General features: G+C 36.8%; 1 protein-coding gene and 1 long non-coding RNA gene across 12 annotated transcripts in view; one reads left to right on the top strand and one right to left on the bottom strand.

The window, feature by feature from the left end:
* LOC110255624 (uncharacterized) overlaps positions 1 to 21733 on the top strand; it is a 197836-nt gene that overhangs the window by 134925 nt on the left and 41178 nt on the right. The gene's annotated exons all lie outside the window — the stretch shown is intronic.
* BRINP3 (BMP/retinoic acid inducible neural specific 3) overlaps positions 14711 to 21733 on the bottom strand; it is a 407019-nt gene continuing 399996 nt past the window's right edge. For all 7 annotated transcript variants that reach the window (XM_013980016.3, XM_084979039.1, XM_084979041.1 and 4 more), the window contains one exon: positions 14711 to 16183. In XM_013980016.3, the coding sequence (XP_013835470.1) occupies positions 15067 to 16183 (1117 nt within the window). In that variant the 3' untranslated portion in view covers positions 14711 to 15066. The remainder of the gene's footprint in view (positions 16184 to 21733) is intronic.

Raw genomic sequence — 21733 nt, 5'->3', positions numbered from 1 at the left:
GATTCTGACTAAATAAAAAAGAGCTGGGAAAGAAAGAAATTAAGAACTAAGGACCCAAGGGATTTGGTTAGGATCTGAGAAAGTAATTTGCCTATAGTATTAAGTATGCATAAATTTGCATATGGCTGAAGGAAAATTAATTTTCAAGGTTTTCAAACTATCATGCGTAAACACTCAATTATTATTTAAAAAAAACTAAGTGCAACAAATGAAATAATTGAAGTGAATGGATAATTATTAATATACTTTCAAAATTTGCTAAAATTATTGCAGTGAACCTAACAACATGAGTCACTTAGGGTTTCTAAGATTTTCTTGAAATAGAGATCATGAATGAATTTGCTGAAAAAGGATATATATATAATTTTCAGCAAATTCACATATACATTATATATATACACACATATATAAATGCATATGCTGTATCATGTTGCAGTTTTTAAAAGAGATTAATATTACTTAAGAGCATAGCATCTGGAACTAAAATGCTTCTGTTTAAATCCTAGTTCTATCATTTACCAGCTGTGTGAACAAAATTGTTTCACCTTTCTGTGCCTTGTTCAGCTAGTGATAAACAGACTTCATTGGGTTTTTCTGTGAATTAAATGGGTCAATGTGTGTATAATACTTAGAACTATGCCAGGCATTTAGTACTTTTAAAATGACTCTTCATAAGTAAGTAAGAGAGACTAACGAATTCCACTCTCACCCAGGGCATAAACAACATTTATGATTTTGTTGTTGTTGTTGTTTGTTTTGTAGAGCTACACTTGTGGCATACGGAAGTTCCCAGGCAAGGGGTTGAATTGGAGCTGTAGCCATTGGCCTACACCACAACCACAGCAAAGCAGATTCGACCCAAATCTGCAACCTACACCACAGCTCACGGCAATGCCGGATCCTTAACCCACAGAGCGAGGCCATGGATGGAACCTGCATCCTCATGGTTCCTAGTCGGATTTGTTTCCGCTGAGCCATGATGGAAACTCCCAACATTTATGATTTTTAGGACACCAGTGATTTTAAGAAGGTTTACCAGTTTTATAAATCTCACAGATGGCATGGCTTAAAGAACAGACTCATTTCTCACAGATTTGGAGGCTGAGACATTTAAGGTCAGTCTTATGAGTCTGCCTACTGATGCCCAGGAGACGTCTTCCTCCTGTGCCCTCAGGTGGCGAGGGAGCCCTTTGGGGCCTTTTTATAAAGACACTTATCCCCTCATGAGGGTGATTAAGACCTAGCCACCTCTTAAAGGCCACACCTCTAAATATCATCACTTATGGGTTAGCTTTCAACAGGTGAATCTGGAGGAACACAACATTCTGTCAATAGCAATTAAAAAAAAAAACTACTAATTTTGGACAACTAAAAAATAACTACTACCATATTAATGTTACCTATTAGGAGTAACATGTTTTCAGAAAAACTTAAAACTAACATTGAAGAGAGGAACTAGCCTGATGAGGGCATGCATGTCTCAGGATGGTGTTGGAGAACTATTGATGAATTTCATCTCTTGGATTCCCTTTTCTTTAGAGTCTGTGTAGGCAGCTTTTCTTTTGTTGAGACATTCTTCCTTTGTAAGTGCCAATATACCTGAAAGGTTTACAACCTTTTTTCACATTGATCTAGTTTGAAGCTTTGTTTTTTTTTTTAAATTAAACTTTCTGAAAAGGCAGGTCAGTCTGTTATGTGTTGATTTTAACAATTCATCTTTTTGAAAGGTAGCCTATCTCTAAATTTTAGGTGTAGTTTTCTATAACCCCTATGTTCAATATAACAAACATATATTCTCAGGAGTTTATTTTATAAAGTGAGTTTTCTTGATGAATCATTCATTGTATTTTCTTTTTATTCCATCTCACCCTTCACTCATCCTGGGATAATAGACATTATGATTATAGCAAATGCTGTATTGGCAACTATGGGTTTGTTATGGCAAATGCCAAGTATGTCTAATTGTGCACAGGAAGTCCTGCCAGTGGAAAGTGGCATTAATTTTTAAATCTCTGAACAACTGAGTATATCATTGTGTTCAGCAGTGTTTAAACAAAATATTTACTCTTCCAAAGTAAAGTGTTTGGATCAAAGGTGAAAATCAAACTTTCAAGCAACGATAAACATAATATGTTTCTTGCTACTATGACATGCATTTGTACTCTTAAATTATAGGGCATTTGCTTCACCTGGAATATCCTCTCATACCCTCTTAATTTATTAAGATCCTACCCTTATTTCAGGGGTCAGCTAGCAGCCACAGCCACCATCAATATTTTCCCACAACTTTCACCCACATAGAACGCTTAGTATTTGAATCATTTTGCAAATGAAATCATAGAAATTTTAACATTGAGAAAGAACTTAAAGCACAAGTAGATATAACCTTTTATGGGAAAAATCCGGGTCCCAGAGGAGTTAAGTGGCTTCCCCACTGCGACAAACACCCAGATTTCCCGATTGTAATTTATTATTAAAATAGTAGTTTTTATATGGTTTGTTTGTGTTCTTCGGGGTCCATGGAAATCAGTCAGATGCCACCAAAGAAGTCAGTGGTGCTGTTGAATAAACAAGGATACTTCAACCTGATTTCCCCTAGAGTACAGGGATCCTTTTAATTTGTATTGTTTAATAGGTTTCAGTTAGAAGAAGAGATCTCATTAAAATAAATAAAACAAAGTAATACATTAAAATTTCGCTCATTTCCTTGTACTTTTTCCATGTGTTGTTGTCTGTATATCATCTCTGTATCCATTCCTCCATTCATCTCTCTATGTGAGTAGATAAGGAATGTATGTTTCCTGGCATGGAATTTTGATTTTACTGTCTTGAAAGGGCATGACAAGACCTATATCATCTCCCACCTACCCACTTTATTTGCAGCTGCCTAGAATAAACTATGAATTCAGTATAATTTCTGATATTGATGATAATGAGAGTAATGAAGTCAACTGAAGTGGAAACAGTATGTAAATTTTATATGTATCAACAGTTTGACATAACTGACATCAACATTAATTAATGAAATTAATGATTTGTTACATGAAATCAAATATCAGAGAAATGTGTCTTTATAAAGCAGGGTACAATGAGCTTGTGTTTAACCATATTAAAGGCAATTCAGGATCAATTAAATAAATAACATTCCACCAGCATTCCACCTCTTCAGTTTTAATTTAAAACTCTAGAAATGAAGCATAATCATAATGAAAAACTGACAGTGTGAGTATTAAAACAACATAGAGTCAAATTTATAAGGTTGTCTTTTGAAATTGCACGTATGTAACTAAGACATAGTATATACTATATCTTTATCCATTCATCTTTTGATGGCTACCCCAATGTTCATGTCTTAGCTGTGGTAAATAGTGCTGCAGGGAACATTGGGGTACATGTGTCTTTTACTATTAGAGCTTTCATCTTTTCTGGGTAAGTTATCATACTAAGTAAAGTAAGCAGACAAGACAGATACTACAGGATATCACTTATATGTGAAATCTAAAAAATAGTACAGGAGTTCCCATTATGTCTCAGTGGGTTAAGAACCTAGCATAGTGTCCATGAGGCTGAGGGTTTGATCCCTGGCCTTGCTCAGTGGGTTAAGGAACTGGCATTGCTGCACGCTGTGGCATAGGTCACAGATGTGAAACAATCTGGCATTGCTGTGGCTGTGGTGTAGGCCGGGACCTGCCTAGGAACTTCCATATGCTTCAGGTGCAGCCCTAAAAAGAAAAGAAAAAAAATTAAAAAATAAAAAATATCACAAACAAACCTATTTACCAAATAGGAACGGATTCACAGAGATAAAAAATAAACTTATGGTTCCCAAAGGGGAAAGGAGCGGGATAAATTGGGAGTATGGGGTTAACAGATGTACACTACTGTATATAAAATAAGCAAGGACTAACTGTACAGCACGGGAAATTATATTTAATATTTTATAATGAACTATAATGGAAAATAAGACACACATATAAAAGTGAATCACTTGCCGTACATCTGAAACCAACAGAATATTCTAAATCAACCATATTTCAATTTAAAAAGATGGAATGAATATTACCTATATCTAGTGAATTCAGCCACACGGAATTTTCCTGTCACCCTTCTAGAACCGAGCAATAGGACAGGCACGCGATTGCTGTTTTTGTTGTTGCTGAATAAATGAATATGTGGATCAATAACTGAATCAACTGATGAAACTTAAACTTTTCAATTTTGGGTGAACGCATGCCGTCAAGGCCATTAAGCAAATGAAACTAGCTCGATCTAGTAATACTGATATTAGATAAACATTTCCAAACATTAGACAATACCTCTAAAGCTTGGGCTCATTATAAGCAAAAGCAGATGAATAGAAGTCCTGTGGACCTCTGTTTTCAAAAGTATAAATCATATCTGATCAAACCATATGTTGCAGAGGTTTATAGCCTCATGTTCTTTAATCACTTGATACGTTCTATTACTCCCAGAAAAAGAAGTCTCAATTCAGACGCATGTTGGTGTCCTAACTTCCTTTCTGTCACCACTTTAACTAAGAGTAATACAATTGTGAGGTTTTGCTAGGTACCCAAATAATAGGCTGTTTGTGAAAGTGACATAAGCACAAAAATTATAGCAATATTGGCGTTCCTGTCGTGGCACAGCAGAAAGGAATCCAACTAGGAACCATGAGGTTGTGGGTTCGATCCCTGGCCTCGTTCAGTGGGTTAGGATCTGTTGTTGCCCTGAGCTGTGGTGTAGGTCGCAGAGGTGGCTCAGATCTTGGGCTGCTGTGGCTGTGGCATAGACTGGCAGATGTACCTTCGATTCGACCCCAGAGCCTGGGAACCTCCATATGCCTCGGGTACGGCCCTAAAAAGCAAAAAAAAAAAAAAAAGTTATAGCAATATAGAGTCAGTAACTATAGAGCAAAACAAACTTGTGTCAAAATAATTAGTATGTTTTATATGCTATTACAGTAGCATAAGGTGTATGCTATAGCAAAGGTGTATTACAATGGCAAACAGTCGTTTTGATTATTATTTTGATTACTTAGTATACTTGCATTTGAAATTTAGAAAAGCTTCATCAAAACAATTACAACAAAACAGTGAGGGTGTAAAAGAGATATATAAATTGCATTTCATATAAAAAAAGATTTAGTTCATGCTAAGTTATTTAAGAATGAAGATTTTTTTGTAAATTATAAATTTTGTGCCCATTATTGTAAAAATACATTAGAATAGTTCGATATTCAATTAGAGGATGCATGGGAGGGAAAATAATGCATAGAGTACATTACTGTATTAGAGTAAAAGCTGAACAAAAGTTTAAAAAGACTTAAGGATGACTTAAGAATAAAGATACCTTTATTTCTTTTATGTAATGTATAGGGTGACTGCCTAGGATCTGTTTAGATTATATTCATTTCAGGAATACTTAGTGCCTCTGTCATCCTTGAAACATGATTTTCCAGGCCTTTCCATTTATGGCCACCCACAGGCAGGAAGGAAAGTAAGTGTGAGCCCGGGTCAAGTCTTTTAGGCAAGTGGGAAGGAATTGTCAATACGTCAGTTCACATATCCTTGGTGAGAATTTAGACACATCGCCACACTTACTTACAAACGAGGCCAAGAAATGTAACCTAGCTGGAAAGCTTTGCACGTAGGGGGGACGGAGAGGATACATTTGAGGGAATGAACAAGTGTTGTAAGAATACGTCCCAGGATATGTTACTTCAGAGTGGAGGTTTTTGTCTGAAAATGATTTATGCTTATGAAATAGGCTAGTAATACACTAAATATCCTATTGGATTATGATTTCTCAAACAACTTTTATTTGGAGCAGATTCCAATTTGCAGAAAAATTAGGAAGCTAGAGCAGTGTCCCACTGTTTTCCCTGTCATTAACGTCTTATATTAGTATTGGAACATTATTATTAACTGAAGTCTCTATTCAGTTTTCCTTAGTTTTTCAACCCAGTGACCTTTTCCATTGCTGCTTCATAACAAATAATTGACTCTTAAATATTTTCCTGGTTATATTGCTTGTTAGTTGATAGAGCAGTGAAAGCTCTGTGGCAATGGTCATACCTAGTGCCCCGATACTGATTTCGAATGTCACTGTCAATAAAAGGAATCAGAGCCCCTTGAAACGGCTGATTCTAGGACTCGGATCAAAAGTATACATGAGCTGGAAACATCTTGTAAAGACAGAGAGTAAGGAGGTGCTAAAGAATAAATAACTCCTCCCCTCCCAAACCATTATGATAGTAATATGTCAGAGGGTCGCAGAAGTCAGCTTAAAAAGTTTCAACATGGAGTTCCCGTCGTGGCGCAGTGGTTAACGAATCCGACTAGGAACCATGAGGTCGCGGGTTCGGTCCCTGCCCTTGCTTAGTGGGTTAACCATCTGGCGTTGCCGTGAGCTGTGGTGTAGGTTGCAGACGAGGCTCGGATCCCGCGTTGCTGTGGCTCTGGCGTAGGCCGGTGGCTACAGCTCCGATTCAACCCCTAGCCTGGGAACCTCCATATGCCGTAGGGAGCGGCCCAAGAGATAGCAACAACAACAACAACAACAAAAGACAAAAAGACAAAAGACAAAAAAAAAAAAAAAAAAAAAAGTTTCAACAGCAAAAGCTGGAAAACTTAAGCACAAAGTAAATGACATTGCATTGGGTTGTAACCCAAAATATAAAACAAACATCTATGATTCCATACTGATATAAAGACTTGGAGAAGAGAGATAAGAGCCCATGAAAGAATTTCATTTGGTTTTTGTATCTCCTATGCTCTCAGGGAGATAAAGCGTAACTACCCACCACACCTTAAGTGTGTGGGGTAAATGCAGTGACTTCTTTCCAAAGAGGACAAGAAGTTTGATTTATGTAAGGAAAGGAATGGCAAGAGCAAATTCTATCAAGTGTTTTTTATCTGTTTCGTTTGGTTTTGCTTTGTTTGTTTTTGCCTAAGAATGCCATTTTCCGTTCTAAAACATTTAAATAAATTAACTGGGCGTAAAATTCTGATTTTTTTTTCTTTCAAAGCTTTAAATATTTTAGTCCTCTTTCTTTTTGCTTGCATGGTTTTAGACTGGAAATCTAATTAATTCTCATCCTTGCTTCTTTCCAGTGAAGGTATTTTTCTTCCATCTGCTTTCAAGATTTTCTGTTTTTGTCAGGTCAAATATGATATGTCCAAATGTAGAATTTTTTGTGTTTATTCTATTTGTTGTTTTCTAAACTTCCCGGATCTGTGGTTTGAGTTCTGTCATTGATTTTGGGTGTCATCTGCTTCTTCCAGCAGAGCCTTTAACATATTAATCAGAGTTATTTAAAATTCTCAGTCATAACATTATAATATATATATATTTTTTTCTCTCTTTGGCATGCCTTATAATTTTTGTTAAATTGTAGACTTGTTGTATTAGGTAATAGATACTGAGATAAATATGCTGTAGTGAGAACTGGTAATTTCAGTCTGCCAGTTGAGTTGAATTTAATGTTTGCTGTAGCTATAGATGCCAGAGGCTTCAAATTTCTCTGTTTTCCTTGTTTTTGTCTCCACTTTTCACTTTGTTCCTTTAGCACTCAGAAGAGTCTGCAACTTGCAATTGTTCCAGCTGTGATCTATGGTTAATTATATCAGAACCCTGTGGGCATAATGGTAAAAGTATGGGAGAAAAAGAGGACGTATTCTATACTCTTTTGATGAAACATGGGTCTTTTAGTGGATCTCTGGCTCTGGTTGTGAACAAGTGTTTTTCTCTAGTGGTACAGCTTTCTTGTCGCCCCTACACAAGATAAGAAGGCTAGTGAGGACTAGAATAAGCAGAATGCCCTTCCAGCAAGGGGATAAGCTCTGCTAAGGACTTCATTCACCAGGAGAGTAGTCCTTCCTTATGGAGAAAGCTCTGGGCATATTGCGTAATAACTTCTCTTCCCCATCTTCTGTCAGACTCCAGAGGTCATCCTTTTTGATCTTCACCTTAAGAGCCTGCTGGGGTTCCGAAAGGTGAAGTTCACAAAAGTGGAAAGCCAGGGCTCAGAATGCCCCCAGGAGATCCTCAGCATTGTTCTGGACCCAGACTCGGCTCCTAGCAATTCATCAGAATTACCATTTAGGTCTTCGCATGGGTTTATATCTCCAGCAGTTTCTAGTCCAGATAAGCATGACTTGGCTTTTTTTTTTTTTTTAATCTTTTTACACCCATGGAAGTTCCCAGGCTAGGGGTCGAATCGGAACTGCAGCTGCTGGCCAAAAGCCACAGCCACAGCAAAGCCAAAACCGAGCAGTCTCTGCTACCTCACACTGCAGTTCACAGCAATGCTGGCTCTTTAACCCACTGAGTGGGGTCAGGGATTGAACTTGTGTCCTCACAGATATTAGTTGGGTTCCTTACCGCTGAGCCACAGCAGGAACTCCTGTCTTGACTTTTATTCTTTGCATTTCTTTGTTTCTCTAGATTTGGAGATTGTGCTTTGTTCTGCAAATTCAGTTCTGTAATAGATTCAATGAAAACTACTGATTGTAAGTTAGATCAGTGTTTTCTTACTCTATGGAGAGAACTGAGGAATTGTAAGCTCTTTATATGTTAATGTCGAAACTGAAAGTCAAAGTATGAGGTTTTGTATTATATATTTAACATGCTTTATTGCATATCATTTTGTTATAATTTGGCATATAAAATAAAATGTCAAATTTGATTGGGAGGATATTGCATGATTTAATTTTTAAGAGGTTGGAAGATTCCATCAGCTTTCTGCATGAAATCAGATGTTTATTATAGCCAATGTTTAATTACATAAACAGGTTGGAGGCAAATAATAGGAAATAAAATTTATAAATTATAGTCAAATTTTATTTGTATACTTCCACTCACCCTTTTATTATACAAATATAAAATTAAAAGAGTAAAATCTCCCTGTACCCCACCCTTTTCAATTTTTTTAAACATACTGAAACCCTTAGAGCAATTATCATATTAAAAATTCTTTAAATGCTTAACACTGAACATAGTCTCTGACACATATTAGCAAATGTTTATTTGATAAGTTGATAAGTGATTTAATAAATGCCGATAACAATGGGATGATTTAAATGCAAGAAAAAAGAAGTAGAGCGAAATAATTTGGAAAGTAAGAGACCATCAGGGCCCTGATGGAGACGGGTGAACAATTCTCCGGAAAATGCCACTTTAGATTGAAGCCGCTCAGGTCAAACTAGAAGAGGAAGAGGCTGGTAATCAGAGCCGCCCCATCAAAACAGGATCCACTGGCAACATGTGACTTTTGAGTCCTAGTAATGTGGCTGGTCCCCAATTGAGATGGGTGTGAATGTAAAATACAAACCAGATGTCCAAGAATTGGTACTAAAAAGTAACACACGATGTCCCACTATCAATAATGTTTGTCGCTGATGACATTTGAAATCATAATATTTTATATAGACTGATTTAATTAAAATACGCCAAATTTATTTCTCCCTTTTTCTTCTACTTTTTAAAAACTAGGACTATAGGAAAATTTTAAATTACATATATGCCTGAATTTGTGGCTTAAATTATCTTTCTATTAGATTGCTCTGTTCTGGGGAACAATCTTTTGACTCTAGGGATCTCCCCAACTAGCAACTGGATTATTTTTTTGTTGATAGTGTTAAATCCCTAAGCCACTAGGGTGTAATTTCTTCTTTACTTTTGCTTTAAGATATAAATTTAATTAGTGTGTCCTCCTTTCCAGGTAGAAAATCAAATGCTACAGCTGGATGAATTACGTTCCACTTACATTTAAAATGACAATTTTATCATAAATGCCGTTTCCACAACCACTACACTATTTTGTTTTTCCACCATTTGTATATTTTAATGTCTGTCAACAGAAGTTCTCATTAATTTATCTTGTTTTCAAATTGATTGGTTTGTTCACAATCATTTTTTCTCCAAACACATTTTAAATTATTTCATTATGTTGATATTAAAAAAGATCCTATGAAGATCTTATTTAATTAGAAGTAAACTTAAAAATTACTTTGACGTAGAGTTTACATCATGTATGCTGTTGATCTAATCTAATCAAAAGCATTATAGTATAGTATAGTATAGTATAGTATATTTTCCAAACTGTCAGTTCACTTTTGTATTTTTCTTTGCGATAATTTTATTTCTTATGTTTATCCAGTAGTTAAGTGCCTGAGTTTAACATTATAATTTCTTCATTACAGCCTTTTTTTCAACTTAGGGTAAGAGAAATATGCAACTATGTTAGAAATAAGAGTTTAATAGCTTGTTTTTGCTTTAAAAATTGAGGGTTTTTTTGGTTTTCATTACAAACTCATCATTGGTGATTTATGTAGAAGCACTTTTAAATATGTATTATTCTTATTTTTATAGTAGTTTATATGTTAATTACCCTGGCTCTATTAAATACTAAGTACATAACCTAATAAGTGTAGAGTATTATCACTCTATGTAGAAATTTTTACTTATTTTACTTCTCATTTTAATGATTTTGAATGAGTGTATTTTTAAAGAATCTATCCAAGATGTTATAAAAGAGCAAAATCTATATTTCAAAATCAACAATGTCAGAAATACCTCTTTGAAAGTTTCTGTATGAAACGATTAAATGGACTTTGGTTTTCTGTAGCAGATAGCTAATTATCGCTGACATTTTGAGTGTTATAGACTGCGTTTTTGCTATAAATCATTTTCAGGGGATCATTTTTTCCTACGTATTTACTCTTGCACTTTTGCAGACCCTTTCAGCCCTGCTTTATGCTCATACTAATGCTGTTTGGAGGGAGAGAGGAGAGGTAGACACTGCAGTTAGGTCACTATGTCCCCTCAAAATCACTATACTCTCAGAACAGTGCTTTTCTTATTGTAAGTATTGCATAGACATTTAATTAATCAAATATTATATGGTATGGTTATGTGATAGTTATACTGTATAATCGTAGAATAAAACAGTATTTCAGTCATTAAGTGGTTAGTCTGATGGCCAGCATATGATATAATTTCAAGTGTGGAATTTTTGCTTTGGATTGAATTTCATTTATATGTATTAATTTACCACACTTGGCTGCATGTCCTCAATATCAAATTATTTGACATGCATATTCTAATTTATCAGCTGTTCATAGTTCATTGAAATAGTTGATGTTGCCTTCATGTAAAAGAAATGGAGATGTTTGTAAAATTTTTCAGCTAAGACACATTTTCCAAATATTAAAATATGCTGGGGTGATTGAATTATAATTTATATTTCTATTTCTAGGAAAGCCTGGAGATAGAAATATAACTCTGATGACACAGATGGAGAACAGGAAAGTAGAATGTCCACAGCTGTAGAAAAGTAGTCCAATGAATGATGACAAAATAAACTCTTGGGTTTTAGAAATTCAGATAATGGCACTATTATTGCCAAAGAATACTACATGCTTAACATCGGTGACTCTGTTTTTTCAAATCATAAATACCTTATTTGTGGCCAGAGGGAAGATGCATCTTTCCTAAAGGATTATTATTCCAATTAAATGATCTAGGAACCAAAATCAAAAAGAAGTTTTATCAAATGATCGTTTTTCTAAGGTTGATGTATTTAATATGTTCTTTTCAAGTGATACATTGATTTGGGAGACCTATATGCAGCTTCTTAAAATCTTAACCCAAGTTTATTATGTAGCAGTTGTATTTTCCATTTTTCAAATTCCCTAAGATCACAAACCCAAAAGTTAAAAGACCAAGATTCTAACACAAAGGAATATTACTCAGCCAGAAAAAAGAATGAAATATTGCCATTTGCAGCAACGTGGATGGATCTAGAGATCATCATACTAAGCAAAATAAGCCAGATGAAGACAAACATTATATGATATTGCTTATGTATGGAATCTGAAAAAAAAAAAAGATACGAATGATACGAATGGATTTACATACAAATAGAAATAGACCCACAGACATAGAAACAAAGGTGGGAGGAGGAGGGATAAATTAGGAGTTTGGGATTAACATACACTACTCTGTGTAAAATAGATAACCAACAAGGATCTACTATAGAGCATGGGGAACTTTGTTCAACAAAAGGGAGAAGAAAGTATCTAAAAAAATAGATAAGTATGTATGTATAAAAGAATCCCTTTTGTGTACACCCCAAACTAACATAACATTGTAAATCAAGTATACTTCAGTTTAAAACAATAACTATAACAAACTAGAGCAGTAAAAGATGTTCCTGGAAAAAACATATTCTTAATAAATTTTTCAATTTTCAGAATTTCAAGTGCCGTTGAATTAAGTTCAGTAACCCCTAATTTAGAGACCTGCATTAGAAATATAAAAGAAGAAATCAAATACCCTGTTTTCTGAAATATGATTTTACATATGTAGTTTTCAAAAGCCTTTTGCTCTGAATAAGATTTTGGAAGTTCAATTATTTTTATTAAAATCCTCAAATTCCTAAAGCTGTAATGAACAAAAGTGTTTGCATATAGGCAAATTCAGGAATAATGAAATGTTCATGGACCGCATTTTTCCCTCATACATTGAACAACAAATGTATTAAACTAGGTTATATCATCTGTGCTTGTTTGTCACTGATTAATAGCTGGTAACATATGACAAATCAAAATATAAAAAGAGATGTTGATCTTATTCTTTAATTATGTATCACACTTTAGAATTGCTTGGTAGGTTTACTTGTATTCGTGTTCTTTTAGACACAACATTCAGAGAAACACCTTCAGTTTAGTTTTCCACTTTCAGGAAAAAAACAGAGTCAGAGACACAAAGGACTCAATGATACTGTTACCAAGACAGTTGGAATGAAGATGATTCGATCCTATCCATTGGGACTTTTGTGCCAACACATGCCAGCCACAAGAAGTCCCAGGATCAGCCCCCAGTCATGTACTTTACCTGTGGCTGTAGGAGCTTCTCTCTCATAAAGCAGCTAGGGCAGAGCAAGCTGAGTAATAAAAGAAGTAGCATTGCTGGCATTTTCCTTAAATTACAGGGAGTGATGGCCGTTCAGAATTCCCTGGTGACCATGCATGATGCTCAGGTGGTTTCTGGGTCTCAGCAGCTCTGGATAGCTGAGCCTTCAGGATGCTTCTGGAAAAGTGGCAGTGGCAATTCTGACTTTTACAGCAAATGTCTTTTTCAGTGTATTGTCTGTATTTGATCAGCTTGGTCATGCAGTAGATGATGAATTCTGGTTTCATTTAACTACTCAGGTGTACTGTGAAGGTATGCGTTTTATTATTATTTAGACCTCGTTTTCATAAGTGATTCTTTCTTCTCCATAAACCTTTTCATAGAATTAAATTAAATATAGAAATAGAATGGTTCATTTAAAGCTCAGTGACACAGTGAAAAGAAGATAGATTCACTGCAGAAAATTTGTGTTAGAATCTTGGTCTTTTAACTTTTGGGTTTGTGATCTTAGGGAATTTGAAAAACTACCTTGAGCCTCTGTTTTGTTTTTGTTTTTTTTTTCCCACCAAGAAAATGAGAATAATAATCTATAACCTAGTGTTGTCAGAATTAAATGAAAAGAATATTTGCTATGATACCAGAAGGGTAGTGTTTAATGCCTTGTGTATATTTTCAACTGAATTACCTACAATAGCCAAAACAAAACAAAAAATCAGGTGCATGAAGGAAGAAAATCAGCTACCCAGATACTGAGGGAAAAATTATGCCATGCTTATCATTATTTTGAATAAATATCTGTTGTCTGAACCACCTGTTCTTAAAATGCTTTGGAATCTTAAAAAACAGTTGGAGAATCCAGAATATGGGTGTGATGTTTTTGTGATCAGTCTCATTCTTTTCATTCAAGTTATGAGATCCCTTCTCTGCGCCCTGAGAAATGACTTCACAGCCTCAACAGGGAAGCTGGGCTGGACAGTACATTTGATTACTTTATAAGATATGTTTATGAAATACTTAGACAAGAGCTGAGTGAAAATATCATAACCATACTTCACAGATCATCCATATATTAAAACAAAAATGCAATTGAAATTCATAGCTAAAAAGTACTAATTATATAACTAAACTAATATCACACCAGGAGTAATATGGGAATTTCAAACCAAAATTAGTTTGTATTGAAAGTTTGTTCTTTAAAATATATTTTGGTAAGAGTAGTTTCTCTGAGATGAAAAATATTTGAATTCGTTTTTTGATCATTTCTTTTACACCAACACCTTACAATTTGTGAATTCTAAAAATGTTATTTTATTGACATTGGTCGAGTGTTGGAAGAACTAGGGTTTCAGTACTTAGAATGGAAATGATTGTGCAGAGTACCCTGATGGCTGGTTATTGTAATGTTGAAAAAGAATGACAGAGTAAGTTGCGAAGTTAATTAAGGGTTTACTTTCTCCATAATGTTCTTATAGTCACATTGACTCTTCTGTATGTTTGCCAGAATGTTTTGATATTTAGCTGGGAATTACTTTTATCTGTTATTCATAATAATGATGATGTCTCTAGGAATGGTTTATGAGTATAGGTAGTAAATAAAGCACTGCCATTTTGCTGTTCAGCACAAACATACAACTGAATCCTAAGCATTCTACCTAGGTGGGTTTTCCTTAAAGGCTGTTGAAAGGGATCTTCAAATGTGTCCATCAAAAAGTCTTGGTGAATTTTTCCCCAGGTTCTAACAAGCTATATCTAAATAGAACTCATTTCGTGGAAAAAAGGAATCCCACAGCACTTCTTTTTAATAACTGTTCAGCTACAAAATTTTATTGGTATCTTTTTATGTTCCCTCTAGAGGATGTAATGCACAAAAGCATTGCCACGGAACATATAAAATTACAAATGAAATTTATTGTAAAAAGTAGAATGTCTTCTAGACTGGTGTCAGTATTTATTTCATTCATAAACCAAAACTGCAGTATAATATATTCATTGTCAGCAAGTTCATGTGTGTAAGTTGCCATCCAATGTTATTGACTGATATAAGACAGATATTGAAAAGACAATTGAAATGTACTCTTCCAAACATAACGTGTTCCACAAAAGCACTGTAAAAACTCCTTCAAGGTTTTGGGTTGTGCTTGACATTTATGGTTAACTACATAATTTGGTCGTGTCATAATCCACTGTGTTGGGCAATTTGGCATTAAACGCCTGCAGGGCAGCTTGGATCCTCACCACCTCACTCGTAGACAGCTTGAGTCTGTGACGAAGCAAGCAAGAGAAAAGATCTAGACGACGCTGACCGGGCGGGGAGAGTTTATTTACACGGTCTCTTATCTCCAGAAGCTGCAAAAGTGCTGAGTCCTGGGATCCCTGAGTGTAGGGGTAGTCCAGCTGCAGGATCAGGTCCCGAATCGCTTCCGGGTCAAAGTGCATGCTGTAGCCAAACACTTGGATGTTATTGATTTTCATATAACCCAGGTTCCGGGACGGGTCGATAAACTCCAGAGGTTCGTAGTAAATGCTCTCATTGCCGTTGGGGCCGTTGGACTTGATGCGACTCCTCAGGTAGATGTGCACCGTCTCAAAAAACGTCTTCCACTTGTTCCCCAGAGTCAGTGACCAGTTGTAACACTGCAGCGGCAGGTCCAGCTTAGTCCGCTCCCAGTCGGGAAAGCTGTTTTCATTCACAGGCATAAACCAGCTCTCAGAGTGGCTGCCTCCGAAGGGGTTGACGTACACGGCCAGCACCGGCTCCAGGGTGCTGTTTTTCGTTAAGCATATCTGCAGAGAGAGACCCAAGATCATGTGCACCAGGCTGGACTTGTACTTGTTGCTCTTCAAAGTGAGCAGCATCCGCTTCCGCCAGGACGGGTCGAACCAGCTGTTGAGGCGCATGTCGTTGCTGATGAAGATGGCGTGGACCTCTATTCGTCTGTCCGTTTTCTGTAGCAGGTACTTCATCTCGAGGTCTTGCAGGTCCGTCTCGAAGCCGATGTAGTGATCGGTAGACTCGGCCACCTCGGGCTTGCAGAGCCCCTGGCTCAGCATGTAGCCCGTGTTGCAGGCGCCACAGCGCGTGCGGTTGTCGGGGGCGCAGGTGAGGCAGGCGGCCGCGTCGCCCACGGTGCAGGGCAGGAAGGTGGTGCAGACCACCTGGTCGTTGGGACACGTGCACGAGTGTGTCTCCTCGGAAAAGCTGCCCAGGAGGCCGTTCTCATTGCAGTAGAGAAAAGACTGGATGCGCGTGAGCCAGTAGGTTGAGGTTCTAGAAATGCAAAACAAAAGGAATCTATGTAAACTACAAAGACATTCAGTGTGTGTGTGTGTGTGTGTGTGTGTCCCCGGCAGTCAAGTAACCTTAAGTCTGAAAGCTTCACTGTCACTTTTTTACGTTCTTTCCAGTTCTTCATTTAACTGAAATAAAAAATCCATATAGTTCATAGTTGAAAAAACATGTATAAATATATTGCCTGTATTTATATTATATATATTTTTTTAATTCATCACTGCACAAGCTTAGATAAAGATAGATATACTTGGAGTTTCCATGGGGCCCGGTGGAAATGAATCTGACCAGGAACCATGAGGTTGCGGGTTCAATCTCTGGCCTTGCTCAGTGGGTTGAGGATCAGGTGTTGCTGTAAGCTGTGGTGTAGCTCACAGATGTGGCTTGGATTTGGCATTGCTGTGACCTTGGCATAGGTCAACAGCTGTAGCTTTGATTCAACCTGGGAACTTCCATATGCCAAGGGTGTGGCCCTAAAAAGCCGGGGGTGGGGGGGGAATAGATACACTTGATTCGAACTGAAAAACTGCATGAAATACTTTCTCAAGAGACCACATGGGCTCTTACTAGTGTACTTGGAAGCTGCTTGCGAATATAAATGGGTTGGTTATAGTTTTGAAATGATGCCACACCACAGCAACTAAAAGTGATTTTTATCATCAAATATCTAGAGTAGAATTCGAGCGTATAAATGACGATTGTTCCTTCATTCACTCTTGGCTTCATGGAGCCCTAATGCTGCAGGAAGCCTAAATAGGAAGTAAAACAAAAATAAAAGAAAAATAAACAACTCTAAATTGTCAGTCAATGGATTTAAATTCTAGGGTTTCATCAACACTGAAAGAACAAGTACCCACTGAGAAGGAAAATATTATTAAAACATGCTTGATTTTTATCCTTCCAGGCTGCTCAAGAAAATTGTTGAAAATATCTCATTAAAACCAACTAGAAGTTGTTTTAATAAGGGTTAAGTGCGTTAGTTGAATGTGTTTGATTTGAATCATTAACATTTTTTCTTATTTATATCTGGAAATCAGGCTAATCGTGATGCAAATTTAAGATCTACTTTTCCTGTTTTCCCACATTACTCAAATTCCTTCCTGTTTAAAAATCTCAGGAAAATAAAGAAGGAAAAGCGTGTGGCCCCATGATCAGATAATTGGTTTTGTTTGTTTGTTTGTTGTCTTTTTGCCATTTCTTGGGCCATTCCCGCAGCATATGGAGGTTCCCAGGCTAGGGGTCCAATTGGAGCTGTAGCTTCCGGCCTATACCACAGCTCACGGCTACGCTGGATCCTTAACCCCCTGAGCAAGGCCAGGGATCGAACCCGAAACCTCATGGTTCCTAGTCGGATTCGCCAACCACTGAGCCACGACGGGAACTCCCAGATAATTGTTTTTATCATGCTGCTTTCTCATACTAGTGACATGATCATGGAAAAGTTGAAAGGCCTCTCTCGCTTGCAGTTCTCTCATGTGAGAAATGGGAACGGCAGTAACAGCTTCCATATTGAGTTCTTGTGAGAAATAGGCTCAGACGGTATGCATGGTTTCAGTCTTGTATAGAACATGTGCCCAGTAGACACTCAAAAATCATATCTATTTTTGGTATCCTTTCCAGTGTTCATTATTTAGCATATACGAGCTTTTCTATAAATCATATGTATTGTACTCAATCCTGTAGGTTTATTACACTGCTGCTCTTTTAAAGAATTTGTATATGCTGAATACTGGTAAATACAGGTATTAATCCTTGTAAACAATAATATTTTATTATGGTATTGAGTGCAATATTTGCACTATATACTCATTTTTGTATATTCATTTTTGGCCCTTGCTCATTCTCCCCTTGCAGTGTAACACTTACCAAAAAAAAAAAAAAAAAAAAAAACTCCTCCCTTTTTTCCAAATAAATTCAATGACTCCTTTATTCCTCTCATAACACTTACTTATTTCTCCTTACAGTGCCTTTTCCCACTTAAAATGTTATATTGTGTACTTACTTGTTTATACTCCATTTATCCCATTAAATATAATATCCAACTTGGCAGAATCGTGCATGCTTTGGTTATAGCTTTATATCCTACTGCCCTGCAGAATGCTGAGAAATCACAGCCCTCTGATATTTAATGAATATTAGGTCAAATGCATAGATGAATTAAAGGAACATTTTCTCATAAGCCTATTTTTAACTGAAATTTAGAGCCCTAGACTACATACCTAATATAGTTATGAAGACCTAAATCACATGTTGCAGGAAGTGGCGATACATAACATATATTTTGACATTTGCACAAATCTATATAAAAATCTGAATAAAATTTAAAATAAAATATAAAAAAAAATTTCTCTTCCCGGGTCCCTAAATGTAACTCTTTTCTGTAGACCCAGAAGAAAATGTAAAACCAAGCCGAAGCCAACCAAAACACGAAACTTTTTCTTCTTAATTATTTCTCACACTGAAAAACACTGACTGGAACACTTACTACCTTCATATCTAACTTTCCCAAGATACTTTAAAAATCAGTGCTTAGGAAAGCTCTCCCATGAGGGTGCCCAGGGTTGTGAAATAGCCGTTTGGCACTTCCTGAGCCATCATCTCTATATAAGTATCTTTCCTCCTCTCCTCTGGTTCTTTGTTTCCTTGCTGCAGAAAAAATGTGCAAAAAGCCTCCTCCCTTTTCTGGCTTAGAAAATAGCTTGATTCATTATTTCTGCATTCAGCCTCCGAAGATAGAAATTATTAATGATTTGTTATCTGTAGTTACTGACATATTTATTTCATCAGTTCGTTCTCAATGAACTAATCACCCTCCCTCTTGCCTTCCTTCTCTTTCCCTTTCCTTCCTTCCTTCCCATTTTTTTTTTTTTTTGCTTTTTTATAATCCTCTTTCCCTTTCTCCCTTCTTTTCCTCTCTTCGTTTCTGTAGTTCTGTTTATATCTAACATAACAATATAAAATAAATATCCTATCTGGATTGAAAACGGTATTTTCTCCCCTAGAACCAAAGCATAAATTCCCTGAGTCAATTCATCTCTCACTCTACGCTCTCATCATGTTTCCAAATCATAAGAACAAACAGAAAATGAAATAAATAGACCTAAGGCTAAAGGCAGAGCTCCCAAAATGAGGGCACTGTGGAAAGACTCATTTGGACACTTTAGAAAAGCAATGGCCTTTCCAGCTTTCAGGCTCTTCCAAGCCTTCTCACATCCCCGCAGATGCGTAACTGAAGGAACGCGTTCCCAGCGTCATGCGTTTCAGCTCGTCACGTATGGATATTGATAACCGGGCACGCTGGCCGAGCTCCCGTTCTCTGGGACAGAGGAGCTAGCGGATTTTCTTCCTTTCTGCTTCTTGTCCTTGCTCCTCTATTACCTACCTTTTGAGTGTCTTACCGCATTTCACAAATAGAGACTAGATTTTTAAAGGAACAAAATGCAAGAATCAGTCTTTACTCCTTGTAAAATATTGGTGAAGGCAGCAGTCAGAAGTAGAAAATGGAACACATTTCAGGAGTGTACATGGATTTTTCACTTAAAAGATCACATAGTTTTTTTCTGACAAAGTAAAATGTAACCACTTTAAATTTTTTTTTTAACAATGTTTTTGGAAGAGAAATGTTGTCAACATTAAAATGCACATTTTGCTGTAGCAAGTATTTTTTAAACTGTATACCTAAATAGTAAAACACAGTAATGCCGCATTTTAAATTTTCAGGTATATCTTCTCTTCACATAAACTCTGACTAGGAAAGAGGATATAATGTTGAAAAATGAATGTCTGGCAGGCAGATCTTTTGTTGCTTTTTATCAAACATGTGGCCTTGTTCCTGACATCTACTTAGTGGCACATCAATAAATATTTACTAAACAGAGGAAGTAGGAAAGAAAGGGAGAAAGGAGGTCGGGAGGGAGTAAGGGGGAGAGAAAAAGAAACTGAAGTGAAAGAACTATGGATTATGGAAGAACAGAAGAAAGAAACAGGGGAAAACAGCATTTAAAAAGCCATTGACAGGAGTCCCCACTGTGGTTAAGGACCCAGTGTCATCTCTGCAGCAGCTCAGGTCACTGCGGAGGTGGGGGTTCGACCCCCTGCCAGGGCAGTTGGTTAAGGATCCAGCATTGATGCAGCTGTGGTGTAGGTTGGGTTTGGTCAGTTAACTATGTCTAGCACTTCTAGTTACTTGGTGAATTTAGTATTATTTTTAATTTATGGCTGCACCTATGGCATATGGAAGTTCCCGGGCCAAGGACTGAATCCAAGCCACATCTGTGACCTCTGCCACAACTATAGCAATGTCACATCCTTTAGCCCACTGTGCTAATAAGCAGGGCGTGGAACTCATACCTCTGTAGCAACCTGAGCTGCTACAGTAGGATTCTTAATCCACTGTGCCATGGTGGGAACTCCTATCTCGGTGAATTTCTCCTCTCCTAGGCTTTGATTGAATGGCCTTTAAGAAATTCATTCAAGAAGAAGGAATTTATTCTTCTGTTTGAGCCATTCTGGTTATTACTTGCTTTGATTATGGCCACAAGTATAAATTTTCTTTAAAAGTTCTCAAGCTCAATCAGAGCAGTTGGCTAAATTTCAGTCAAAACCCATAACCACCCCTTTATTAAGAGGGACTCTTAATAGTTCCAGGCTAGATTTAAATGGGTAACTCCAGGCTTCAGTCATTTTAGTTTAAAGTTCCCCTTATAATGAACAATTAAATCACACTAAGAATAATCAGAATAATAATACTAGGATATTGGCCTGGAGTGCCTTATGAATAATGTAAATATATCATTACCCTTAAAAGTAACAATTAGTATAAAATAGTTTCGGTCAGATGACTAGAGATACACTGGGCTGCACCTAATGGAAGTTCCTGACTTGAATTCTTATTTATGACTTATTAAGGCTACTAGTTATATTACTTAAGTTCTGCCTGTTCTCTAAAATCGTGGTTTCTTTATAACCCACTATGTAACTGAGCCTCTGACCACAATAATGCAAGCTATTCCATTTAGAATGGATAAGCAGTGAGGTCCTACTGGACAGCACAGGAAACTGTGTCCAGTCTCTTGGGCTAGAACATGATGAGAGATAACATGAGAAAAAGAACATAAGTATGCATATGACTGGGGCACTGTGCTGTAGAGCAGAAACTGACACAATGCTGTAAATCGACTACACTTTAATAAAACGATGTAAAAATAGATTAACTTGAAAAATCCAAAAACCTAATGACGACTAAGTGGCCAGAAATGATTGACCAAACATATAGTTTTATACAAGACTAAAATGACTGTAATAGGAGTTCCTATTGTGGCTTAGCAGAAACAAATCTGCCTAGTATCCATGAAGGCGCAGGTTTGATCCTGGGCCTCACTCAGTGGGTTAAGGATTTGGTGTTGCCATGAGCTGTGGGGTAGGTTGCAGAGGAGGCTCAGATCTGCCACTGCTGTGGCTGTGGTGTAGGCCAGCAGCTATAGCTCCGATTCGACCCCTAGCCTGGGAACATCTATATGCCATGGGTAT

This window comes from Sus scrofa, chromosome 10 (genome assembly GCF_054392235.1).
Source record: "Sus scrofa isolate SSC_HxYL_T2T_F1_AM1 chromosome 10, Sscrofa_HxYL_maternal_Yorkshire_Landrace_v2.0, whole genome shotgun sequence".
NCBI lineage: Eukaryota > Metazoa > Chordata > Mammalia > Artiodactyla > Suidae > Sus > Sus scrofa.
Note: the sequence above shows the minus strand (reverse complement) of the source record. Positions and strands in the feature narration are given on the sequence as shown.